Source organism: Marmota monax, unplaced genomic scaffold (assembly GCF_021218885.2).
Source record: "Marmota monax isolate L192 unplaced genomic scaffold, Marmota_monax_Labrador192_F-V1.1 WCK01_AAM20220418_F8-fsc00035, whole genome shotgun sequence".
NCBI lineage: Eukaryota > Metazoa > Chordata > Mammalia > Rodentia > Sciuridae > Marmota > Marmota monax.
This window is the reverse complement of record NW_026691961.1, coordinates 3346430-3372668: the sequence shown is the minus strand read 5'-3', so window position 1 is coordinate 3372668 and position 26239 is coordinate 3346430. Positions and strand designations below refer to the sequence as shown.

Sequence of the window (26239 nt, the reverse complement as noted above, 5' to 3'; positions counted from 1 at the left end):
AGAGTTGCTGGCATTACAGAGGTATGCCACTGCACACAGTCCAAAAACTTAACTTCTGATCACAAGATCAATTTAAACAAATTTAGTTTTATACCAAAAGAACTTCACTTTTAACTAGAATTCTAAGGAAATTAGTGATTTCTCAAGAAATTAAGTCTTTCTTAGAAAAGTACAACTTACTTTATTTCACCTTAAAACTCAAAAAAAATTTATTTGCAAAATAATTGCCTAAGTGCATTCAATATTTAATGATGTATATGTGACCAGTTCCCTCAAAATAAAGAAGTTGAAATAACAATCTTGTCACTACCTCCCCCAAACACTGTACCATGTTTTCCTTACCTGAATTCCTGCTGGTCGACAGACTGCCTGTCCAAGAATACCATATATTCTCTCTTTCTCTTCTTCCGTTATAGTGTCTGGAAGCAGATTTTGAACTTCAGATTTTTCTCTAGGCAACAGACGAACACCTTCTCCCTGACTATAAAAAGGAACGATTTGTCAAGTATTTGAGCTACCAAGGTTTTACCAAATCAAGAGATACTTTATTTTGTTGTTGCTGCTTTGCAGTACTGGGGGTCAAATCCAGGTCCTCACCATTAAGCCATATTCCAAGTCCTTTAGCACTTTAAATTTCTATTTTGTAATGCATTAAACAAATTACACATTGAAGTATACATACCTGGCATTGTCAACCACCTTTCTGCCCCACCTGTATGCCCAACTAGCCAATGCTGCCCAGGATTTGGCTACTTCAGGTGCCTGTACTGAAGACAGGTGATACAATTGTCCCAAAATGAAATCAGGTTCTCCAACTCCAATATGTACTGCAACAATGAGGAAAAAATAAAAGAACTTGGCATTACATTCATAAATTTTAAATGGAAGCCCCATTAACATCTTATATCTTTATTGTACACAAGCAATTCCTAAGTTCCAAATTACTGTGCATAATTTGGTAAGGCACAAATATGGATTATGCTTCTCTAAAGTTTTAGCAGAGATTAGGACCTGTGGTACACATCAAAGTCTTCCATGACACTGAACTCTATAATCAGTTCAGGTGTTAGATGCTGTAAAATGTCTTGCAGTCTGCATCTGATTGGCTATTTCATCAAGACTAGATTAATTTCAAATTCTAACAAAAAATAATGCACAGGAAGTAAGTACGCCATCTCATTCAATTGCAGAGACTCATGAGGCAAAGATCTTTATTCCCATCTTAAAGGGAATAAATGTCACAGTGCATTTGCCACAATTTATAATGATAAGACATATCCCAAATGAATATCTGCTAATATGTGTATATTAGAATTACTTCATAAAACCAATGTACATAATTAAAATCCTGGACTTCAGGGCTGGGGATGTGGCTCAAGCGGTAGCGCGCTCGCCTGGCATGCGTGCGGCCCAGGTTCGATCCTCAGCACCACATACAAACAAAGATGTTGTGTCCGCCGAAAACTGAGAAATAAATATTAAAAATTTAAAAAAAAAAAAAATCCTGGACTTCAGCAAAATGAGACTGAACAGCTCCCAAACTTTAAAAGTAGCACACTCAAAAAATTTTTTAAATTTTTTGATTGAATGAATCTACTGTGATTAGCAGTAGGGTCAGAATGTGAAGCCTGAGTCCTTCTGTAGTTTCTAAGCTCTATCAATCAAGAGGAACACAGCTACTCCTTTATATCTCTGTTGCTCCTTCTGGTGTGAAGTTAAGCTTTAGATATCAGGGGCAGGACCATACTGGTGGTAAAAACATCTATGGCATAAAAACAACTTGAATATGGAAAGTTGGAAGGTACTGGATTGTAAAGAAATATGTATTAGTTACTTCCAGGCAATATAATAGACTGCACAGACACACTTTTGTGACAAATGATCACCAGCAGAACACTATAAACTTTAGGCTTCTAAAATAATGTTTTTAAAGCTAATGAAAGAAATCCTACCTGTAGACTCACTCTCAATCCGAGGATACTCTTCTTCCACTGTATTAACAGATGGGAGTTCTATTAGAGTAAGTATGTTTTTAGACAAAGTGGAAAGACCTGAGAAGCTCTGCTGTTGCTGAGCTCTGTACACCTGCTTCAGCTGTCCTGAGATCTCTTTCCATTCTGCCTGGATCCACTTAGCCAGAGTCAGAATTGATTTTGCAACTGCATATTCAGCTTTTGCAGACTTGCAAAAAGATATGGCACAAGAACTCAACATTTCCATTGCATGTGTTGACTGGCCTATAGAAAACCAAAAACTGAATCAGCACTTACCCTTAAAAGCAAATGACTGAAATTATTTCAAGGTAAAATAATATTTTTCTTTTAAAAACATGTAAATTCAATGACAATCAATGATTTTTGAAAAATCCTTTTTTTTTTAAACTTTAATACTTCGCAGCCAAGTTACTTCTTTTAAAAATTCTGATTTATAGAGATAAGTCAATTACAAACAACTTATTCAGGAATCCAATGTTCAGCAACAGCTGGAAATAATCTTCTCTTTTATTACCTTACCCCATAAACAATGACATTCACAAATTTTCTTTTTATTATATTCATGTACTAACCATGATTCATTTTACTAACCTGCTGTATATAGCAATTTGGTTTTTTCAATATCAAGTTCAGGCCCCCATTTTTCATCCACTTGACCTTGTGTTGACAGTTTTTTAAAATGCTGGACTAAATCCTGGGCAGTGGTGGTCTTCCCCAGTTGAACCTCACTGCATTGTGCCAAAAGTCTTGTTGCAAGTGACACATTCCCCCGTTTTCTAGCAAATTTTGCTGCTGTTAGACCTAATTCCATGAGATGGCTTCTAATTGGGACTGTTTGTTCTGAACAGAAGAAAATGTTTTATTAGTCCCCTATTCATCTAACCCCAGACCACATTCCCTGACTATCCCCCCTTCCTTATCACCTCCCCAAAGATAACATCTTCAGTATTTGTTTAATCAAATGTATATGATGAAGTGAAAAACGTTTACTATAAAAAATTTTATTTCTAAAGAGTCTAAGCCAAAGGGAGGGGAAAGAGTATAAGGTTAAGTAAACCATCCCAGGACTCTTCTGAAAGTACCTGCTGCCTTTCTACTCTGTTATTCTCTTCTGGATTTCCTCTTGCCTCACACAAGAATCCTCCAGGCTCCTTGCCTTCCATTATCCATCCCCTCCTCCCACTCTGCACTCACTTTCTCTGGACAAGATACCTGCTCCTCTGACTTCCAACTAATCATACAAAAGCTGATCACTTGAGAATCTTTAGCCCAGATCTGACAGCTGAGTCCCATATCACCCACATTCTAGGTACTTGAAAGGTCCTACAACCCGTGTCAAGTGGAGTTCATTATCTACCATCCTAAAAACCTTTAACCTTTCTCAAGGAAAGGCGCAGGATCACCTGAGCAGAGCCCTGGCAATTACCTTAAGACTTTACTTTCAATCTTCATATCTGATTTGCTTTCTGCTGTCCCTACTGCCATCCCTAGTATCTTGTTTAGCAATAGAAACTTCATCCTACCTGGTCCCTTGCCTCATTCTCTTTGTACTCTAATACATTCTCCAATCTCAACTGAAGTAATTAATACACAAAGTAAATCTGAACATTTAATTTCTTTGCTTAAAACCATTGGATGGCTTCTTACTGCACTTCTGAACAAGCCCACCCTCCTGGCTTGGACTCTAAGGCTCGATGCCTTGCATTCATCCCACTCCAACCTCACCCAGCTGTCTTTCTACACTACAATAGGCACCCTACTAAGTCATGGAAGAATCTTTCATAATTTTCTCTGTCCTTCACACACAATGTTCTTTCTAAGCAAATCAGCCTGCCTCTTTCTCATCTCTACCAGCCTCAAGTCTCAGCTTAAACATTACAAGTCCTTTCCTGATCCCTAGTCCTAAATCAGGTGTCCTCTTTTATGTTCTTTTAACACACCTGCACATATACATTCAACATATTCAAAATAGCCACTCCTTGCCTGATGTCAACTGTTCCTGCTGGACTCTAGAATCCCCTAGGATCTAAGAATGAAGAAATAAGTTTCTCTTGTTCCTCAACACTAGATGCAACATCCAACACACAACCTAGCCCAAAGCACACTTGATCAAGACATGTTGAATAAGGAAACAAAAACAAGGCAGAATACAGATCCATCTCTGAATAGAACCATTGGATTAATGAGTCTCTCCTCCAATTTTAAATCTTGTTTGACATGGAAGGATGGGAAAGGCAATGCAGGTATTTGCTGCCTTATTCTATGCCATACTCTGTACTAGGGCTTTCATATACCATCACATCTCACAGAACCCCTATAAGAAACTCATAAGTGTGGTAACTCCCATAATAATTGAAATGGAAAGAAGTTCAGAAGTTCAATGATTTGTCCAAAGGCCCCTCAATTTGCAAATGCTGGCCCAATGATCCAAATTTTGGTCTGTTTGGCATGGGGGGGTGGGGAGGCACGCTGAGTCAATTGCCCCAGTGATTACCCTGCAGTGCATGTTCTTTTTTTGGAAGCTGGCATCTTACAATTTAACACAGAAATTTACTAACTCCAGCTACCACATTTTCAGCTAAAACACTATAAAATTCTGGCACTGTTCTATTGTACAGCCACCATATAAAAATCTAGCATTTCTTAAACGTCAGATATTTCTTTCTTAAAATTTTGATGCATATAAATATGTATATAAATAGTAATTCTCTAGCCATTAATTTGGGGCATTTATAACAACATTTGTGCTGGGGATGTACCTCAGTGGTAGAGTGCTTGCCTAGCATGCTTGAAGCCCTCGGTTCAATCCCCAGCACCAAAAAAAAGTAAAAACACAAACTATATAAATAAAAACACTTGTGATACATTTCATCTGCCAAAAAACTTGTGCTCAGAACACATAAATAAGTCTTAGCTCATTAAAACTTGAGTAAAAGGTGAACAGAAAATAAAACAATGGCTTCTATGCATATGAAATGATGCTAAAGATTATCAATCATCAGGAAAATACAAATAAAGCCACGAGATAATACTACACTCATAGCAATGATTAACTCCAGTGATTAAAATTAAAAAGACAAGCCAGGCATAGTGGCAAATGGCTGTAATCCCAGCAGCTTGGGAGGCTGGGGCAGGAGAATCACAAGTTCAAAGTGAGTTTCAGCAACTTAGTGAGGCACTTAGCAACTCAGTAAGACCCTGCCTTTAATAAAATATTTAAAAAAGAGCTGGAGATGTGGTTCAGTGGTTAATTACCTCTCGGTTCAATCACCAGTACCCAAATAAATAAATAAATAGACCAACAATTCCAATGATGTAGAACAAATGGAACTTTTTTTTAAGATACCAAAAGAATATAAAATATACAACCACTTTCTAAGAAACTGGTACGCTATAGAGTCACAAGACCCAAGAATCTCACTCCTAGGCATCTTCTCAAGAGAAACACAAATATATGTCCACCCAAAGACTTGTACATGACTGTTCATAGTTGTTCCATTCTTAACTGCCCAATTAGGAAAAAAAGAAAACAAATTTCCATCAAAGGATGTAGAGACAAGCAAATGGTGATACATTTATACAATGTAATACTACTCCAAAAAAAAAAAAAAAGGGTACCTTATTACTGATACATTTAACATGAGTGAAGAGAAGTCAGACACAGGAGAGCACATTCTATGATTACATTACATAAAACAGCAACAAAGACAAATCTATTTTATAGTGACAGAAAGCAAATCAGTAACTGCTCAGGACCAGGTGAATGATGAGAAGACTGAAGAAATAAGGGCACTTTCTAGGAGGAGGTAACTGTTTTGAATCTTGTATTGGTAGACATAAGAAAGATAGGCCCAAATTTATCAAACTGTACACTTTAAATGAATGAGTTGTATGCCAATAAATCTATTTTCAGAAAAAGAAGACAACTTACCTTTAATTTTCTCCAACAACTGATTCTGGTACATAGTATATCTTAAGGCCTCCATCCATGGCCTCACGTCGTGCTGTTTGCATGAACGCAAAGCTTCACTGAAGAGGGGAATAAGACAGTCCTGCCAGAGAAAAGCCAAGATTGCTTAATGTAAAAACATTGCTCCCTGCATATTTGTGGACACACTGCTAATAAGTCCAAGTCTCCAACACAATCAGCTGCTTCAGACTTATTTCAGTTTCATCCACTAAGCTATCCTCTTCCATCACGTACCTTCCAGCACAAGAGGCAAGTACATGCTAATGGAAACTTTTATAAAAAAAATAAATACATATTAATGAGTTCAACTTATCAATATATTTGCCAATAAAGTAAGCACATTTCTATATAAAGCAGAAGCTAAATTACAGGAACATTGAAACTACTGCTTTATAACAGATTCTCATAAATTATAATTCTTGTGGAAAAGGCCCCCTGTATTTGAGTGAACTTTCCCCTATTTGGGAGGAGGGGTTTTATCCTTGATTCACACGCAAATAATAATTTGCCTCCAAGAAATATCTTTAGTATACTACCCTCCACCTGAGGGGAGGGCGGGGGAGGAGAAAAAGGAAAAATAAACCAATTAGCCATTCCTGAGATTAGTATCTTAGGTTCTTCTTCTCAAAATGAAAATCTGCTTTAAAATGGTATTTTAAATTTCTGAATTTACTAGTTTGCCTAACTATAAATGCTATTTTTAAAACTCAAAAATAAAGTTTTGTTCTATACTAATACCTATTATTATTCATAAAATTAAAAAAATATACTTCTACACACCTCTGTTGAAAGTCTATTAGAAACTGTGTTCTCCAAAGCAGATGAGCAGTAGAGCTGTAAGGTACTCAGAACGGGCAAGGACTGGGAAACGGTTAATGTAGAAAGTCTCAGTGGTCCAATAGCTATGCGAGAGGTTTGCTTCAAGTACTTTACCACATTTCTGAAAGAAAATATTTACTGTCAATTAATTAATGAAATTCTTCAACTTGTAACCACTGAAGTAATAATGCAGTTGTTAAGATGCTATCATTTGGCATCAAAAATTGGAAAGAGTAAGATGAGTAGCCTGCTCCATAGTAAAAGAGATAAATAAGTCAAGACATTTGCTTTTGGGAATTTTAATTTAGTTTCAGCATAAGTATGTATTGGTGCATGACATTCATATATGGTATGACTTCCACAACTAAAATTAAGCTATCAGGACTGGTATTTAGCAATCCAGCAACTGTCTCCTCCTGACTGACTGCCTCGGTCCCAAGTAGGCACACTCATCATATGATACATATAATGCACATTTACCTCCTTCAGAATGAACTTACTCGGTTACAGACTGCCACTTCTGATCCTGTTCTATGTGGTTTAAAGCAGTTGCCAAACAAACAGAGCTTCTCAACAACTGAACTTCAATGGATTTCTGAAGTTCCCTTGGATCTGGGCTTAACATGTTAGGAAGTAGTTTTTTCATATCTAAAGAAATCAAACAAATTTCATTAACTTGCTTTAAGTAAACAAGAGTGATAATGGGGCTCGGGTGGCTCAGCATAGAGCACTCGCCTCACACATGAGGCCCTGGGTTCGATCCTCAGCACCACAGAAATAAATAAAATGGAGATACTGTGTTCAAATACAACTAAAAAATAAATATTTAGGAAGAAAAAAAAAGAGTGATAATGTATTTTGATAGTACTTTAAAAAAATCACTAATGAATACTTTCTTTCATTTTTCAGTTCAGCTGGCTGAACACTGTAATTAAGCATTTCTGATAGTTATATAAACATTTTTACTTCCTATAAAATTATACCTCACAGGGCTGAGTATGTAGCTCAGCAGTAGGGCACTCATCTAGCACATGTGAGGCCCTGGGTTTCATTCCCAGTACCTCAAAATATATAAATAAAAATAAATAAAAAGGAATTAAACATCACTCCCCTAAAAACTCTATAAGTCAGGGGCTGGGGTTATAGCTCAGTGGTAGAGTGCTTGGCCAGCATGCGTGAGGCATTAGGTTCAATCCTCAGGACCACAAATAAATAAAAAATATATAGTTCCATCAACAACTAAAAAGTATTTCAAAAAAATCTCTAACTCTACCTACTATTTAAAGATGCAAATCTAGATCTAATCAACAAATGACTACCTAATATTAACACATGAAACTAATATTTTACAAAATGTTCCACTTGTAACAAAGGTCTTAGTGTACCACTAAGACAAAAATCAAGAAAAATATTTACCTTACACACTGCTTTGTACCCTTTCCAATAAAATGTCTACATAAACTTCAAAGTATCTCTAAACAAATCTCAAAATATATAGCTTCTTTTACTTTACACAATTTTAACTGTTTTTCATTTACCAAATCAAATGTTAATAGAATCCTAAAATTTATAGTTTCACTCACATGGGTTAGTACCCCCAAAGAAATGTACAATAAATTCCGAATTGTCTAGTAAAATATAGTAAACCAAACATTTTGAGCAACTTAAAAATATTAATATAAAATTATTTTCTCAAATACCTATTTTTTCTTTAGATCCTCCAGCGAGCAGATTGATATTTTCTCCTGGTAACAATTCTAATTGCTCAGTGCATTCAACAAATTCTCCAGACTCAAAGCTGCTTAGTGATCTGTAATTAAGATATTGGTCAGCTTGTGTTACACCCCATCTAGCCCACAGACCCACCGGAAAAAAGAACAAGTTCTAGAAAAAAGCCTGGTGGACAGCATTATTCTGAAGAAAGGTCTTTCAAAAATTATGTTAACATTTTTATTTTGAAGATGTGACTACCATCTTAATTACCACTGAAATGAGAGTGACAACAGGAAAATCATAAAACATTCAGTTGACGTGCTCATCCCTCTCTCTCTCTCCTCCCTCTTTCCATGTGTTGCAGACTATTCTCCTGGGAAGCCTATTCAACACACTGCACACGGTGGCTTCAACACACCTTGTCTCCAACTTGTCCCTTGGAGACCCACAGGCCTCACCTCCCATCTAAAGCCTGAGGCCCTGGAGGTCTCTCATCTCAGCCTGCGCCTCATTTAATTTCCTGCCTTCTTTTTCCTCTGGCATCCCTTCCCCCAACTCTTCTTTTCACTGTTCTTCCTCAAACCCATATCTTCTTTGAAGAGTTCTTCCTTCCCATTCCTCACTCTATCTTGGAAATGAGGACACCTCTGAAACTTTCCTATGCCCTGCAGCATCAAGGCCAAGATAAGAGCCTCACCCTCCAGGCTCCATATCACTACTTACTAGTCCTCATTCTGTTCCCAATCTCACACAGCCGCTGTCCAACCAGAACAGACTTGGGTTTCTCAGTCTTTCTTCTACTTTTGCCTATCCCCCCTTACTGTGTCCCTTCCCTTACCACTTAGCCTGAAGTCAGCACTAGAAATGTTCACCATGTGATGTACTTTGTCCCTGCTGCTACGGACATCAGTACAACCACTGGCCTCAGGTGAGCTTGACTACTGAGCATGGTGAACTGTTAAGATTTGGTGACCAACACACGTATCATTCCTGCCACTACAGGGGCTGGGATCTTATCTAGGGCAGGTACCTCATGTCCCCAATATGTATGGTTCTATGCTGTCAGCTAATGACTGACTCCATAGGCGTTAGTTTTCTCTACCATTAATATAATCTTCCACATGCACATTCAAACTATGTCTGTGTTCAAGTTTAACTGTTCTCCTTGAGGCACAGAGAGGTGAGGTCTAATCAATCCCTCTGTCAATGTACTTTCTCTGTTTTCTTCAACCTCTGTTTTAAAAGGTTAGGATGCATGTCTGTTTTATGTCCTACTCTATCCCACTGCTCAGTGAAGAATTACCCATTAACCTGTTTACCAGGGGAAGGCAAGGATAGCATACAAAGTCCAGTGACCTTTATCCTTCCAGCCATGTGTCTGGATACTCTCAGAGATACAGTGAGTACTTAATTTTCAATCACAGGATTAATCAGTGAACAGAAGAATGAGAAGAAAACAAAGAGTTTAATTTACAGATGTTCACAAACATTTCATTAAAACAAATGCTTGTATGTATTCAAAACTAATTTAGAAAAAAGGCATCATATGCGATCCTTTCTAAAGCAGTGATAAATTTCTAAAGCAGTGATAAAATATAGTAAACCAAACATTTTAAGCAACTTGTTCATTAAAAATATTAATTTAATATTTACTGGTCTACTTCCCATTGCACAAATACCTTCCCCTCCTCCAGTGTTGGGTTCCCACTGTTGTTAGTTTACAATGATAGTATTATCAGAAATATAATCATGTATGAGTAGTTATGACCAATTTTAATATTTCTCTGCTGCAGAATAAGATTTTACAGTTGTTTGAAAATTCATTTTAACAAGGTTAAGTATTATAATTAATAAATGAAAAGAAAAAGTCCTTACTTTATATAGTTGAAATCAGCTTTCAGGTTGAGGGAAGTACTACTGGTGCTCTTCTTCAAGTCATGGATTGCATTCTGCCACTCCTGTACAGCCGCCCAATCAGCAATTGAAATGTAGCATTCACATGCTTTATTTCCTAAATAATTTATAACCTCAGGGGAAGAGTCAGTTGGTTTGGACAGCACAGTTTTCCTGGATTCACCTGAGTGAAATATTTCATAAAATTAGGAGAGAACCAGAACATTGTGAATATATCAAAGAGCACATAACCCAAAAACACATACTAAAACTATCAACACAAAATACATGACTATTAACTTTTGCTCACCATTCAGAGAATGTTTGGGACTGGCACTGTTGCGTCCAACATTGGCCAACGTGAGAACAGATTTGTCAAAGCTGGAAATGCAGCAATCGACACCTGTCATGGCACAGAGGTGCTCCTGGTATTCCACAGAGGCTTTTTCAAACCTTAAATGCAAATTGAAGCAGTCTTATTATAAATGCCCTCCTTCACTTCCTCCCAAAAAGGTGAAAGAACAAATTACTTACTGAATTGAACTAAGATGAATTAACAGCTGGGAAAAAGGGATAATTAGGATCTCTCCCTCACAACAAATGAAAATGAATTCAGAGACAGTGAAATATTGAAAAAATGAGAGTGTAAAATACTATTGTAAAATATGAGTGTAAAATATGAGTGTAGAGAACACCGAGAAATAACTGGTATCTATGTGTATAAAGTCTACAAAGAAGAAAAAAATGCAAAAGAATAATCCATGAAGTAACAAATCTATACGTAATGACATTCTGGGTATCCAAAATATAATGTGTACTACAAACAAATTTACAAATCAAGAAACTGGATAGCATCAACAATCTTAGTGTATAATAAAATCTCACAAATAAAGGGTAAAAATGAGAGGCCCATGAAGACATAATCCATGCTCTGAAATACCACAAATGCTCAATGGAAAAAGTTCTACCACTATACATTAATGAAGTACAAGTATTTTCATTCTTGGTGGCAGGAATCTTGTTTTTCAGTGACCCTCAGTATTCGTAAAGATGAAAGGAAATGGGATACTATATGGTTAATGACATAAATCAGAGTCATCTTCTCTGTGAAGTAACTTAGCAATATTCTGTTTCATAAGTCATCTGGTCTACAGCCTTCCTTCTAGTAAACACCTTGTAGGAATGAATTCAAAGAAAGTAATCAGAAATATGTGCCTGGGCTGTTTCTGTGAAGAGGAAAATACTACACATGAAAGTCTTACAAACAAAATCAAAGTTAACGGGAAAATGATGAGCAATTATTTCTTTATTTTCCCAAATTTTCAAGATTTATTTGAATTAACATAAATAGACAGGGATTACTATGGTATATCTTCCTTTACCTAGGAAATCAAATGAGTTTAAATGTACAGTTCACAGTACTAATGAGAAATACTCTAGCAATACAGGGTAAATTGTACCAGGATCTGATTTAAAAGCATTTATAAAACAAATGACCGGCAGACTTTGTTTTCCAGCAAGGTCTCTCACTAATTCCTAAATAAGAATGGCATTCCAGTAATGCTGCTAATTAAAGAACAGACTGAGTTGCCTTCTAGTGAAATGATTTTATCAGAAGTTTCAACTGCTAAAATTGAACAAAGCTGCTTTAACATTTAACTACAATGCTAGCCAGCAATACAAAGGATTTAAACACAAAGCAATCCTATTATCAATTTCTTTTCTTCCAACTTACCTCCCTTCAGCCTGCTGAGCCACCGAGTTAATCCAGAGAAGATTTTTCCCAGCAATGGAAGATGACCAGACAGCAATTCCCTGTATAGCTTCAGGACAATGAAGTTCACACAGTGCTTCTACCACCATCATAATGGTTACTTCCAATTCATTCCCCTGAAAATAGCATTTAGAAAAACTTATCACAGACCTCAATACCATCAAAATTCAAATTCCAGCTGGGGGTGTAACTCAGTGGTATAGTGCTTGCCTAGTGTGCACAAGGCCCTGCGGAACCACAAACATAACAAAGCAAAACCCTACTAAATTTACAACTACTCATCACAAACTAAGCCTAAGGTCAAATGTTTTTACCAAATATTTTCACATTATTAACTTACAGTTCTTAAAAGTCACAATAAAAGCGACAAGTGAGTAAAGAGCAGAGAGGAAGGACAGAAGGATGGGGAATGATATTGATCAAGTTATATTGTTATATTGTGTGCATGTATAAATATGTAACAACCAATCCCATCATTATGTATAACTTTAACGCACCCACTTCAAAAAATGTGAAGAGGGGAAAAAACATAACAAATGGTGAATGATAGGGCTGAGGTTGTGGCTCAGTGGTAGAGCACTTGCCTAGCATGTGTGAGGCACTGGGTTTGATTCTCAGCACCGAATAAAAAATAAAGGTATTGTGTCCATCTACAACCTTAAAAAAAAAAAAGATTAATGACAGAACTTTAGCAGCACATGGGTATTAGCTTTTACGTTCTCCCCTCAAAAAAGTTGCCTACATTTTTAAAGTAAACAAAAACATATTTGTAGTTACTTGAAGAGTTCCTAGTTTTTTAAAGTATAATTTATGTCAAAATAATTTTTATTAATTTAGAGAAGAAAATCAATATCTGTAAAAGAGAGACTCTCTTTTGGGTTTCTTCTTGTGGTCACCATGAGTGATTGATTGCTTTTTTATTTCCTCTTCTTAGTTTCACATTCTTCTTTGTTCTGAAACTTAGACCTACATCTACCTTTGACAATCATGGTATGTTTTATTTTTCCTGATGGGGCAATAACTTATATAATGCTGTTTAGTACCAAACTACAATAAATTATATGAACTAAGAAAACAAAAGTTGCTAAATATTTAACCTATGGCTTCTCTAGTAGTTATACTTTGAGTAAACAAAAAGTAGACATTAAAAAGAAACAAACATGAATTAATGAATGATTAACTTTGTGTCTTTGAATACTGACATTAGATTAGTAAATATTTTATTAGTTTTGGATTGCAGTTATTGTAAACATACATGTAACAAAATTACTCAAGCATTTTTACCTACATTATAAAATTATTTTTTTCATAGAAAAATTTCTTATAATTACCCTTAAAGCCCCAGCCCTTAAGCATACGATGTGCACATTTTCAGTATGTTTTATTTGGAAAACATAAATATGTGACTTTGGCAGTTTTCCCTTTTGCAAGCTTTGGAAATAAGTTTTAGCTTATTTTACCTAAAGTTTAAGTCATAGCAAATAAATTAAACCCAACTTTCTCCAATGAAGATTTAAAATGAATCCCCAACACATCCTTTACCTGAGACAGACTATTTGTCTTCATTTCTGTAAGCAAATCAAAGCCGTGTCTTACTGTCACAGCAGGCTGGCCTGCCAACAATCCAACCCTCATAATGGACAGGCGGATCCTGGTTAGCCAGTCCTGACAAGTCTGACGATTGGTATAGAAAAAAGTCCTTATGACCTTAATCATGAAAGGAAAGAAGAGTTCAGCACTGGTTCAAATTACAGGTATAGATCTCACAAATACACACACACAGACACGCACACAAATCTATAGTGATTTCAGCTTTGTATATAGTACCATGTTTGACAGTGCAGCTGCTACAAGGCAACACTATCCCACTGAAACCAACCTTAGGTGGTGATGTTAAGGCATTAGCACACCCTTCATATGCATTATACATTAATTTCTCCAAATTTTCCAGATACTGGAGAAGAAGAACAAGTCTAAGCTGGTTGCTACTGTGCCCCTCATCATTGTCAGCAGTTGTCCACTGGCTAACATCTTGATCAGGGTTTAACGTGTGAGCTGCAAGACTTCTAATGATACCTAAAAGCAAAAACAACATTCTAAAGCAAAATTATTTTTTTAAGGTTTTATCTATAAGTAAGTGGGAACCCTCTCTGCTTGTCTATCCATCATTTAAAAAATTAAAAATCCCAACATAAAGATGATTTTTAATTTTAGGGGGAAAAGATGGTTTCTCCATATAAATCCCCTAAGGTTTTGAACAAAAAGAGAAACTCCAGTACCCAATATAGTTATTCAATGAAAGCTGATCCTTTTCTCACCCCCCCAAACCGGTGATTGAACCAAGGGCGCTCTACTACTGAGCTACAACGGCATCCCATTTTCACTTATTAAGACAGGGTGTCTCCAAATTGCCAAGGCTGGTCTCGAACTTGCTGCCTCAGCCTCTGACATAGCTGGGATTATAGGCATGATCCACTTTGTCCAGCTCAATGAAATCTTATTCTAACAAATTTACCTAAAAATTACTTACAAGATGCAAAGAAAAAAAACATATACTCTCCAATCTTTATTTTAACAGATAAATTCATCATATCTGATTCTAAATCTTTGAAAGTTATCTGCATTGCAAAGTTCCAAGAGCAAGAAGAGCTGGTTACCTTCAATTGTCTGGAAGGTATCCTGAGCTCTGCCTAATGGAGTTCTCAACTTAGAAAGGACGGTGAACTGTGCTGCTTCCCAAATAGCCCACTGCCAAAGCACAGCATCAGTCTTTAGAAGGTTGCGGGGAATTGTTGATTGGTCACGTTTATCCAGTCTCTGGCAGCTATAGAACAATCTTTCTAACCAATTGTCCTTCCTGGGAAAAACAGTTTCATATTTAACAAACAATAACAACTTCATTTTAAACATCCAAAACAATTACAAGGGGAATGGAATGAACTACAATTTTTTTCTACAAAAATAAGACAAAACCTATGAAATTGGGGGGCACTATATTCTCATCTCTCATTTTAAAATCTTTGTTAAAGCAGATGGGGTGGTATGGGTGAATTATCAGGGTAAATGGCTCATGACAATTTGGTGGACAAGATAAAACTCATCCAATGAAACCAAGCATTTTCACAGTATCTCTGCCCCCACCCACTCCCCAAAGTGTTGAGGACAATCATATCACTTACTGTCAATCAATTTCACCACTGAATTTCAAGGGCCACTTTTGTTTCTACAGATGCTATCTTCAAAGCAAATTTCCTATTGATGAAAACTAAAATGACCCACTTGAGAAGATTGTTACTTTCTATCTTGCCACATTGGACCCATTTTATCCTCAAAACTTGGTGTAAGATCAAGATATTCCTAAAAAAAAAATCATTTTTTCCAGAAGAAATAGTCAAAGAAATGTCTTACCCTGTTCTATGAGAATTCCCATACAAAATAAAACTAATAACATCAGAGAAATCTTGTGGATGGAATGTATTACTTGGTGCTTTACTCATGTGACTTCTTAATGCTAAAGAAATTTCTTGAATTTCTGTATGATTGTTATTGCTGTAGACAGAAAATGAAACCATTGTCAAGCAAAATATTTTGGATAAAAGATCAACACATCCTGTAAATGGCTATCTCCTAAGTTGAAGTAAAAAAGATAAAACTGACTTTAAAATGAACACAGAGATGTTGGAACCTCTTAATCATTGAGAAGAGGCACTATGTGAGAAGTGGTACTAATACACTAATATGGCAATTTGCCTTTTCCTAAACTACACGGTTTTTAGGTAGTAAAATTACAGTGCTCCAAAAAATATTGTTTTACCTTAGAACAACATCTAAAGGAATTGACTTCAACAGCTTTCCAAAGGCTTGTCGAATGCGAGTTCCACTATGGACTAGTTGAACACGGCAAACATCAACACACCTATGAAAAAGGAAAAGGACAAAGCAGATGTGGTAACATTCCTATATCATTAGGGCAGAGTCAGAAGACACAGTCTCTAGTTCATACCTCTGCAAGAGATCGTCTGGCAAAGAGGAGGACAGAGCATGCAGACTGCTGCATGCCTGCAGACAGATATTCACATCTTCAACAAGGGCTATGAAAAATGAAAAGACAACTTACTTTCAGTGCACCACAGAAATCACACACTCAATGTCTGAATTTTCTGAATCCATTCATAGAGTCAACAAACAGGGAACACCTGCTATAGACTATAGGCACTGTTGCCTGGAATTCTCATTGTGGTAACATTTAGGAAAATGATACATTGAACAAAATTCACTTAAGCTAACCCATCTTCATACAAAACTTTTTCTGGGGGAAAATTGAAGACTACATGGAATGCATTAACATTCACATAAGCTTAAAAATGTATCACTTAAAACAATTTTGTTTTCAAATACTTACAAAAAAAAAAAAAAAAAAAAAAAAACCCCAAGCCTGATTGTATAAATGTCATTAAAATGAGGATTATAAACCTTTAGGTCAGGGGAAGTGCTCAACTGTCTACTTCCATCATCAACTATTTCTTTTTAAGGGCTGATAAAAAGTAAAACATCTGAGTCTCTTACTGTTGGCTAAAAGGCCTTTGGAAAATTTATGAAAAGATGGAAGAGAGAACAAAGGTGCATATGTTTCCGACTTCTTCATTAAAACAGCAACTTCCAAAGCCCAAGTCATTAACAGTTTCCTGAAACAAAATAAACACTTGATTTCATATTTAAAAAAAAAAAAAATACAAAAGAACTCTCTTTTTCTTAATGTTGGTTTTTCTAAAGATGTCAATAACAAAAGTTCAAATTACAAACCTTGCTTTTACAAAATGGTGGGGTGCCTTTTAAGAAAACCTCCCAAAGTAGCTTAAATTGTAGCAAAGAATATAAAGTAATAAAACCAAATTATAAAGTGTTTTACAATGAAGACACTGCTCTCTCACCTCTGTAATCAACATTTCTAATTTCCAAATTATAAAGGTGAATGAAAATAGTCTGGAAGAGTTAACATTAAAAATTATTAATTAGTTACCTTGTATCCTGGTTAAGGTTATCTTTCTTCAGCAATATTCCCAGAAGATTTAATATAATTGAGAAATGTTTCTTTGTAGCTGTAGTTACAGTACTAATCACAGCTCCATCAAACAAAGACGGGGAGGAAGAACTAAGGCTACTAGATATAAAGTGATCATGCCTGAAAGACAAAAGTATGGCTCACCATTTCATCTTCAATTAAAAAAGAAACAAGCAAGTTTAAAAAATATTTTTTTTTCTTATGAAAGGTTTGTCGGTACAGTACCTGGTACAATGGGAATACAACGTGTAGAGGACTGCATACTGAATGGCAGGGAAGTGAACAGCCAGGTCACTGTGCACAATCATCAGATTCTTACTCAGAAGTGCAAAGACAGTTGGAGACAGCGCCCACATCTGACAGTATACGAAAGAAAGTATATTTATTCTCCCTCCAAGACACACACCAGCATACAAAGAGTTTATCCTTCAAAATAAGTCTGGACCCTATTTTTTGAGATGGGGTCTCGCTATGTTGCCCAGTCTGGTCTTGAACTCCTGGGCTCAAGCAATCTTAACTCAGCTTTCCAAGTAGATGGAACTACAGGTGCCCATTACTGCACCCAGTTGTAGACATTTCTAAAACAAAAATAAAATTTAGATCTGGAAATAATCGCACTAAACCTGGGGTCTCTACAAACAGTTTTTCTAAAGATTAAGACAGCAAATGTTAGGCTTTGCAGGCTGTAGAGCATCTGTTATAACGTGACAACTCCTCAACTCTGCCACTACACTGAGGAACAGCTACAGACAAAACATAGGAATGAGAACTGATGTGTCCTGATACAACTTTACAAAACAGATGCAGAGTGGTGATGATCACACAATTCCTAACACACTAAAATTCACTCAATTGTACAATTTAAATGAGAACTGCATAATATGTAAAATAAACCTTAGTAGAGATTTAAATTAAAAAAAAAAAAAAAAAAAACAGGAGCTGGACTGCATTTGGCCCACAGTCCAAAATCTAAGCAAAGCCCTTTCTACCTTTTGGTATGGTAGCCTGCACTTCCTTAATTTTTTGACACACTTCAAATAGCAAAGTGCCCTGTCAAAAACAAAACAACGCACATCTCTGAACCTTATGCCTTTTCCATCCTTTCCTTTTCTGCTGCTAAGAAACTCCATTCCACCTGATTGCACTCTTCTCATCCTTTCTCCCCTTGTTTCCAGAATAAGGGACACAAACCTCCTCTAATCTGGACACAATGTGAATTCCTCAAAGATCAAGCTTTTGTATATAAAGAAGGGAAAAGTCTAATAAAGCACCCAAACATAATCTGATACTGGCTATGAGAGAAGCAGCAGCTGTGAGATGGTACAAGGCAACCTGGTCACACAATATGGGGAGCAAACACAAAAAGATGAGATATGACTTTGCTGTCTTCTCTTAGAAAACATTCCTTAATTATATCACAATACTTTCTATTAAAATTAACGTTTTCAACTCTGCAAGGTTCAAAAGGAGGAAGATACACACCACAGGCAATAATTATAAATCAAAAGCAGGGCTACTTTAAATTTCTTAAAGGAAAAAACAAACCTTTATTGTTATTCTAAAAAATACATAAATATTCCTAGAGAAAAACAGGCAATTAAAATATAAGACCACAGGTAAGTGCTATCTTTGGTGGAGGAAAAGGAAAGGAAAAAAGTATCAGAGCAAGAAAGAGACTGTACATTAAAAGAATTAAACAATAAATAATTTTTTTAAAAAAACACACATTTGAGCTATGGAAAATGCTGACAAATTTTTCCTAAGCTGCTATTGTTATTGGAGAAATTCATGAAAAAATATTTTGAAGAAATATAAAATATTTTTTTAAAGGAAAACAGCTATATCCAATGACCCGAAAACATTCCTGCCAATTTCATTTATCCATGCATGTCCTAAGTATGGCCATTTGCTACAGACTGTTTCTGCTGACATAATAACATGATATTAAATAAAATATGTAAATATGCAAGAAGGCTTAACCAGACATAAAAACGGTCCTTACAATTAGGAACTCACCCCGATTAATGAGTTTTTAGCATTTCCAATTGTAGTCAGGGCACTAAGGTCAAATATGACCACAAATTTTGCATTGTCTACATTGAATACATGATTCTTAAAAGCTTCATGTTTTATTTCTGAACAAGCATCAGGAAGTTGTAGACTATGTAGCAGGTTGTTTAGGGCACAAGTCATTTCTCCCAAAATTAATTTATAGGCAGTCTCCAAAACAGGAATATTCTTCAAGCTGAGCACTGCTTGATAAACAGCATGAGCTACAGCAACAACCTGAGAAAGAAAAATTCAGGGAAGTGATAACAGAAAATAAATCTTGTAAAATTATATGGGAAACAAATCACTATCTGCATAGTGCTGATGATACACATCAATTTAAGACTGATACAGTCAAGATCACCTAAAACTGTTAGCTGTTGGTTTTTTTTTAAACCTACCTCTAGGGAACTTAAACACATTAGTGATTAGAAAAAAAAAAATTTTTTTTTTTTTTTGCTTTGATTTTGTAGTACTAGGGATTAAACCCAAGGTGCTCTACCACTCTGAATGCTCTACATTCTCAATCCTTTTTATTTTGAGATAGAGCCTTGCTAAGTTGTTGAGGCTGGCCTTGAGGTTACACTCCTCTGGCCTCAGCTTCCCAAGTTGCTGGGATTACAGGCATTCACCACCATACCTGGCTTAATGAGCTTTTTTTGTCCTCAAACAGGTTATAAAGCTTTATTACAAATAGAGGACACTCTGAATCAAAACTGCCAATATCAAATTTCTTAAATAGCCATGTTTAAAACAAGGTCAACATCAAAAGACATGTACAAATGGCAGTGTAAGATTGATTTCCCCCCCTCCTTGGATGGTGGGTAATATTACTGAGGTTTAAACCCAAAGATGCTCTACCACTGAGCTATATCCCCAGACTGTTTTCTTAATGGTACTGGGGATTTAACTGAGGGCTATTAACTAGTCAGTCACATCCTTAGGTCTTTTTATTTTGAGACAGGGTCTCACTAAGGATGGTCTCGAACTTATGACATTCCTATCTCAGCTTCCCCAGTTGCTGGGATTACAGCCATCAGACACCACACCCAACTTGATTTTCCTGCCTCTACTTGGAAAGTCTGTAGTGGATATGAATAGGGGTTAGCTGAGAAGCTAATAACTTTTATTTTCAAAACACACAGTACTTCTGAAATTATAACTTTATAAATACATCTACTGTTTTTATCTTCAAGAAAATTTACTAAAACAATGTGAAGATTATCTGGCACATCATTAAGGTATATATTACAATAATACATATTAAAGTAATCATTTCAATCACTATTCTAAATGAAATATTTCATTCAGTTTCACTTATGTAGCATACTAAGCAACATAAGTCCAACTCTTCAATGATGGAAGTTATTTTAAGTCATTGTCAAGGTATCACTTACCTCTTTTTCTTTATGATATCGTAAAAACAGGAGTTTAGATGATGGTATAAACAGCTTTTCTACAAATGATGATGGAAGTTTTGTATTTATCTGTTCAACAATCTAAAAGAATAAAATTTTTCAAATGAGCTTATCAGGTCACAAAAAGACATGGAGAAATTTTAAGTGCATATTGCTAAGTGAAAGAAAGCAACCTAAAAGGCTATTACTAGGTGTACGCGTTCTGGATGGTGTCGAGCCTGGTTCTGGAGGATCCGTCACCGCAACTGTCAGACCTTTGAACTCCCAGGACCTAAACTTCCAGCCCCGTCTCATGTACTTCTCTGGGGGACTATGCTGATCAGGAGTGAACTCAGAGTTGGCCCACCATGAAGTGGAAGAAAGTTCTTTAATACATGCCCCTGCTGCTATATATCTTGGCAGCAAAGACACTAATTCTCTGGCATTTGCAGGAGTGAAATGTACCAATAGAAAATACTGGAAGCAAAATAGCAAAATCTAAAGGCTGAAAAGAAGAAGCAATCAGAGAAGAAAGATAACCAAAGGGAAATTGAAGGTTCTGCCATTTAGGTGTCAGCTTGGGTGGACTCCAGCAGAGGAGGAAGAGCAGACAGACAATTACTGAATGATAAGTCAGAAGATAAATTCCTAGCCTATACCTTTAATTTCAAGTAGTATGAATTTTTAAATGCTTTTGAAAGAATCAGAATTTTGTTTATTAAAATGCCTTTGTAAAAATGGAGGGTAGGCTATTACTGCATGATTCCAACTACATGACCTTCTAAAAAAGCAAAACTATGGAGAAAGTAAAAAGGTCAGGGACTGCCAAGAGTTTGAGTTGAAGAAAGTAAAAGATATGATTAGTTGGAACACCAGGGATTTCTAGAGCAGTGAAACTACTATGTATGGTACTGTAATAATGAATATTTGTCATTATACATCTGTTAAAACTCATAAAATGGCCAGAAGCACTGGCATGTGCCTATAATCCCAGCTACTAGGGAGGCTAAGAAGACAGGAGGACTAATAAATTCAAGGCCAGAATGGGCCACACAGTAAGACCCTGTCTCAAAGTAAAACAGAATAGGACTGGGAATGTAGCTCACTGATAAAGCACTGGCCTAGCATGTGTAATGCCCTATATTTCACCCCCAGAATGGCACAGGGGGAGGGACCCCCTAAAATGTACAACAGAGTGAACACAATGTATAATACTGCTCATCAATTTTAACAAACATACCACTCTAACACAAGATGTTAATAAAGGATGACACTGCTGGAGGAGAGGATATATAAAAATCCTATACTTCCTGCACAATTTTTCTGTAAGCCTAAAAACTGCTCTAAAAAATAAAGTCTATTGATTTAAAAAAGAGTTAACAAAACTAAGCTATATTTCAAGGGCTTTTCACAGTGACATTAAAGTGTTTAGACATCCAAATAGGAAACATGCATTTTACAGTAAAACATGAGGATATTCTTTTTTTTTTTTTAACACTAGCAAAACTAGTATAACTTTGGCAGAAATGTTCTGCAGAATGTCATCTAGAATTTTCTTTAAAATAATAAACACAATTGGATGTCAGTTGTGGTGGAACATGCCTGTAATCCCAGTGGCTCAGGAGGCTGAGACAGGAGAAATGAAAGTTCAAGGCCAGCCTCAGTAACTCAGAGAGGCCCTAGACAACTTAGTGAGACCCTGTCGTAAAGTAAAAAACCAAAAAGCTCAGTAGTGAAGAGTCCCTGGGTTAAATCTTTGGTCTGCAAAAAAATTAAGTATAACTTTGGTATAAATATTCAGCAGAATGTCATCTAGAATATTCTTAAAAATAACAAATACAGTTGGAGATGAAGGGCCGCAATGAGGGGGCAGGGTTAGCAGCCTAGATGAAACCAGATGGGCCATGTGTTTCTAATTATAGAAACTGAGTACCAAGTATGCAGCAATCCAATATGCTATTCCATTTTTTTGTGTTTTAGAATGATCATAATGAAAGGTGGGAGTTATTTATGGTTAAGAAATTAAAGGAATAAAAACTATAAAAGAAGTTTTATATGGAAAACAAAACACAACAGTCTTTCAAAATAGCTATCAAGTACTTTCTCTCATATAGTACTTATTAGGGGTATTGAAGAGGCTGAGATGGGAAAAAAAAGGTAAAGCTATGCTGAGATGAGCTATTTCTATAAGTTAACAGATACTAGAAAAAAAGCCTAAAAGATTATAAAAATAAGACTTTTCAATGCACTAAAAAAAAGTCATTAATAAATTTTTTAAAGCCCATAATTTCTTCCACACATATTTAAATTTAAGGGCCTAAATAAACATTAAAAAGCAGCAAAAACAATAATTCACATACCAATGTGAGTAAATTCAAGACTGAGATGATATAATCAGTACCACAAGTCTGGCAATTCTCCAGTTGGTCTAATCCATATGTAATGACCATGTCACAATGTATAGTCATGCTAGGATCCAAGCTGCCGAGCAAAACACCAACACACTCATTAGCAGCTGTCAACACAGCCTCAGAAAAAAACACTTGGTTTGCAGCCGTCACACATCTCATTACTCTGTACAGAACCTGCAAATGGGGAAAACAAGCAGCTTTTTAAAAAAACTCACATGCTTCCACAAAGCAAGAAAATATTTTCTATTTAACTCAGCTTCAACTGATAATTAACTTCTTTTCTTGCCAGGAGTCTCTCAATCTCCTAGATCTTAGTAGCTGAGTAATAAGAGTATCTTTACTACTTAATGCAAAAAGTGAAAAATCCCCAAAGTATTATTGTGACAGAAAATGGAATCTGCCATCTGTATATTACCCTTCTTCATCTCTCCCCAAAGTCACAGCATGGCTAATGCTCAGAGTCTTCATAATATTAACATGGGATAACCTGCTCACACTTACTGAAATGTAGCTCTTCAACTTTTGGTCACCAATCTTTTAAAACTAGACACCCAGTTCTCCTTACGCTAGCAGTGATGTTCACATGCTGATGCTTGCTAGGCAAGTGCTCTCCCACTGAGTTATGCCCCCAGCCCCTGATGATCTCTTCTGAAAAGTAAGCATTTCTATGCTTGCCACATAATACCTATTAAGGATTATAAAAATCAGGTAATTTCTGATACACACACACACACACACACACAAATCTCTGAATTGTAATGGTCAACACTTATGTACCAAATTTCCAATAAAAATAACTTAGGCAAGAAAACAACAGAACAAACTGATATTGAAAAATATTTCTGTAATAGTCAATAGCAACTACATACAGGATTTTTTTAAAACCTATACAAAGATTCTGTTAAAATCATTCACAAATGCCTAAAAGATTCTCATAAAATAATATATTTAATATGTCCCCTTCCTTTCGTTTTACATCTGAGTTGAATGCCCTAATTTCAACTCCAACAGTCTTCAAACAACCACCTTTTAAACAGTAAAGGGGAAACAAATATTAAAACCATTATGATCAGATTTTAAACGGTTTAATATATAACATGAAGGTTTAACCATCTTTAGCCTCTAACATTTCTGCTCCAATATACAATTAACTCACCAAGAACTATATATAATTAATATCCCACTTTATTTAGCATATATATAAGTAAATACTCCTAAAAGCTAATATTATATCTAAACAGTAAAGTTTTAATCATTTAGATTGAATCTTTTCTGACTATATGACATGTTGGTCTACTTTGATATTCAAACAGAGTACATTGGGGTTCATTTCTCCTCTATTAAAAACTGAACCACTCACTGGACTGCAGTGCAACTAAGACTTGGGATCACTGTGTGACGAACTGGCTTTTTTTTACTGCCAGCCTCAGACTACCATGTATTTTAAATTTATGTATCTTTAGACTTTAATGTCAGGCTATCAAAAGATACAATGAGTTTCATCCTGTAAGCTCAAATAAAATACATTTGAGGCTCTCTTTTTAATATTTTTTAATTGTTGATGGAATGTTTTTTTTTAATATGTGGAGCTGAGAATCGAATCCAGTGCCTCACACATGCTAAGCAAGCATTCCACCACTGAACCACAAGCCCAGCCCCAAATTTGAAGCTGTTTATAGTACACTATTCTTAATATGTTGAAAAGCTAAAAAAAACACTCAATAATTTTAAAACAAAATAATTGGTACATTTTAAAAAAAGAATAAACAGATCTTTCATAGATCAATTTATTTATTTGTGAAAGATCTCCTAAAAGAAAACTTTGTGAACATTTAAAATTCCAGAGTGGTACTTTTTTATGGTGTGGGAAGTGGGCTAGAGTGGGTTTCCTTGCTTTTCTGGCTTAGAAAGTAACCAGGCACATATATCATACATGATAAACAAATGCAAGGTTAGTAACAGTTCACTAGGTATGAGAAGCATTCACAACACAAAACAATTTTGCTTTTGAACAACACCTGAAATTCTTAAAGACACTTACATCTGTTACATATGCCTCAGTAATTGGAGGACCCCGAATTGGGCTGAATCGTTCCCCAATGCTCCTCACCACAGTGCTAAATACTCGGAGAAGCGCTGCCAGCTTTGGTAATGATACTGATGGGGGAGGAACGTCTTCATCCACTGATTCCCCAGAGGCCACATGGCTGAGATCCTAGATATGAATTAACAGCATATTTAACCAGTATTTTTAATTTTTAAAAAACCTCCCATTTGTTAGTTAATTAACTTCACAATAGATTTTCAAAAATTAAGAGAAAAGAATACTTATGACTCCAGATATAAAAATGGGTTTGTTTTATTTAAATAAACCCAGGTGAAACCAAATAGATTAAGGAAATACTCCCTACACCAACACATAGGCATTGAGAAAGATAATAGAAAATATACTATAGTTAAATATAAATGGAACTAGAAATCTTTGTCATTTCTAAATTGGTTTTCTGCTAATATCTTATTTTAGGTACTCCTTTAAGCCACGTACCAAAACCTAGGTATTCCACACCAATATTATGCCCAGGAAAAGTAAAGAGAGAGCCTTAAAAATTATAAGACTAGTCCACAGTTGTACCACCTACCTGGGGAAATAAGATACACTCAAAGAAAAAGATTATCTAATGAAATATTAGAACCAATATATTATCTACACATAATTTAGCACTAAAAAAAACTACAGAGAATTAAATGTTATGGAACCCCCCAAAAAATGTCTTTACAAACTACACAGGTGTCTTTTGAAAGGCAGACCAGCTATAAAGGTGGGCCAGTAATAAATACATTCATTCTACATGTTGGAGGCAAAGAAAAAAATGTGGAAGCAAAATATTCCCTTGCTTTGCTCTGAAAGAAAGGAAACATCAACACAGGTAAAAAGCAGTGAAATCCTATTGGCTAGAAGTAGTAAAGGAATTAAAAAAAAAAAAAGAGATGAGGCTGTTTTGATGGGAGCACTTATACAGCCGCACAACCTGGATGAAGCCAAGGCTTAGATGCCATAATGTGTGAGAGCAAAGTCTTTAGGGATCCCCCACCACCACCTGCAAAAGCATCAATTTGCCTTACTTTTAAGATTCTTTTGGTAACAAAAATGAGAATG

At 35.8% G+C, this 26239-nt stretch overlaps 1 protein-coding gene and 1 pseudogene across 3 annotated transcripts in view; one reads left to right on the top strand and one right to left on the bottom strand.

Moving 5' to 3' along the window:
• Positions 1 to 26239, bottom strand: part of Smg1 (SMG1 nonsense mediated mRNA decay associated PI3K related kinase) — a 97530-nt gene that overhangs the window by 36292 nt on the left and 34999 nt on the right. For all 3 annotated transcript variants that reach the window (XM_058576449.1, XM_046436398.2, XM_058576461.1), the window contains 24 exons: positions 25124 to 25297; positions 23032 to 23256; positions 20672 to 20773; positions 19242 to 19511; positions 17451 to 17581; positions 17184 to 17345; positions 16730 to 16848; positions 16167 to 16254; positions 15978 to 16079; positions 15572 to 15712; positions 14821 to 15020; positions 14043 to 14239; positions 13706 to 13870; positions 12125 to 12279; positions 10700 to 10842; positions 10372 to 10573; positions 8484 to 8593; positions 7284 to 7431; positions 6745 to 6904; positions 5926 to 6046; positions 2586 to 2834; positions 1953 to 2237; positions 683 to 827; positions 343 to 481 (listed from right to left, as the gene is read on the bottom strand). In XM_058576449.1, the coding sequence (XP_058432432.1) occupies positions 343 to 481; positions 683 to 827; positions 1953 to 2237; positions 2586 to 2834; positions 5926 to 6046; positions 6745 to 6904; positions 7284 to 7431; positions 8484 to 8593; positions 10372 to 10573; positions 10700 to 10842; positions 12125 to 12279; positions 13706 to 13870; positions 14043 to 14239; positions 14821 to 15020; positions 15572 to 15712; positions 15978 to 16079; positions 16167 to 16254; positions 16730 to 16848; positions 17184 to 17345; positions 17451 to 17581; positions 19242 to 19511; positions 20672 to 20773; positions 23032 to 23256; positions 25124 to 25297 (3933 nt within the window). The remainder of the gene's footprint in view (positions 1 to 342; positions 482 to 682; positions 828 to 1952; positions 2238 to 2585; positions 2835 to 5925; positions 6047 to 6744; positions 6905 to 7283; positions 7432 to 8483; positions 8594 to 10371; positions 10574 to 10699; positions 10843 to 12124; positions 12280 to 13705; positions 13871 to 14042; positions 14240 to 14820; positions 15021 to 15571; positions 15713 to 15977; positions 16080 to 16166; positions 16255 to 16729; positions 16849 to 17183; positions 17346 to 17450; positions 17582 to 19241; positions 19512 to 20671; positions 20774 to 23031; positions 23257 to 25123; positions 25298 to 26239) is intronic.
• On the top strand, positions 21040 to 21241 carry LOC124093390 (small integral membrane protein 11-like; annotated as a pseudogene).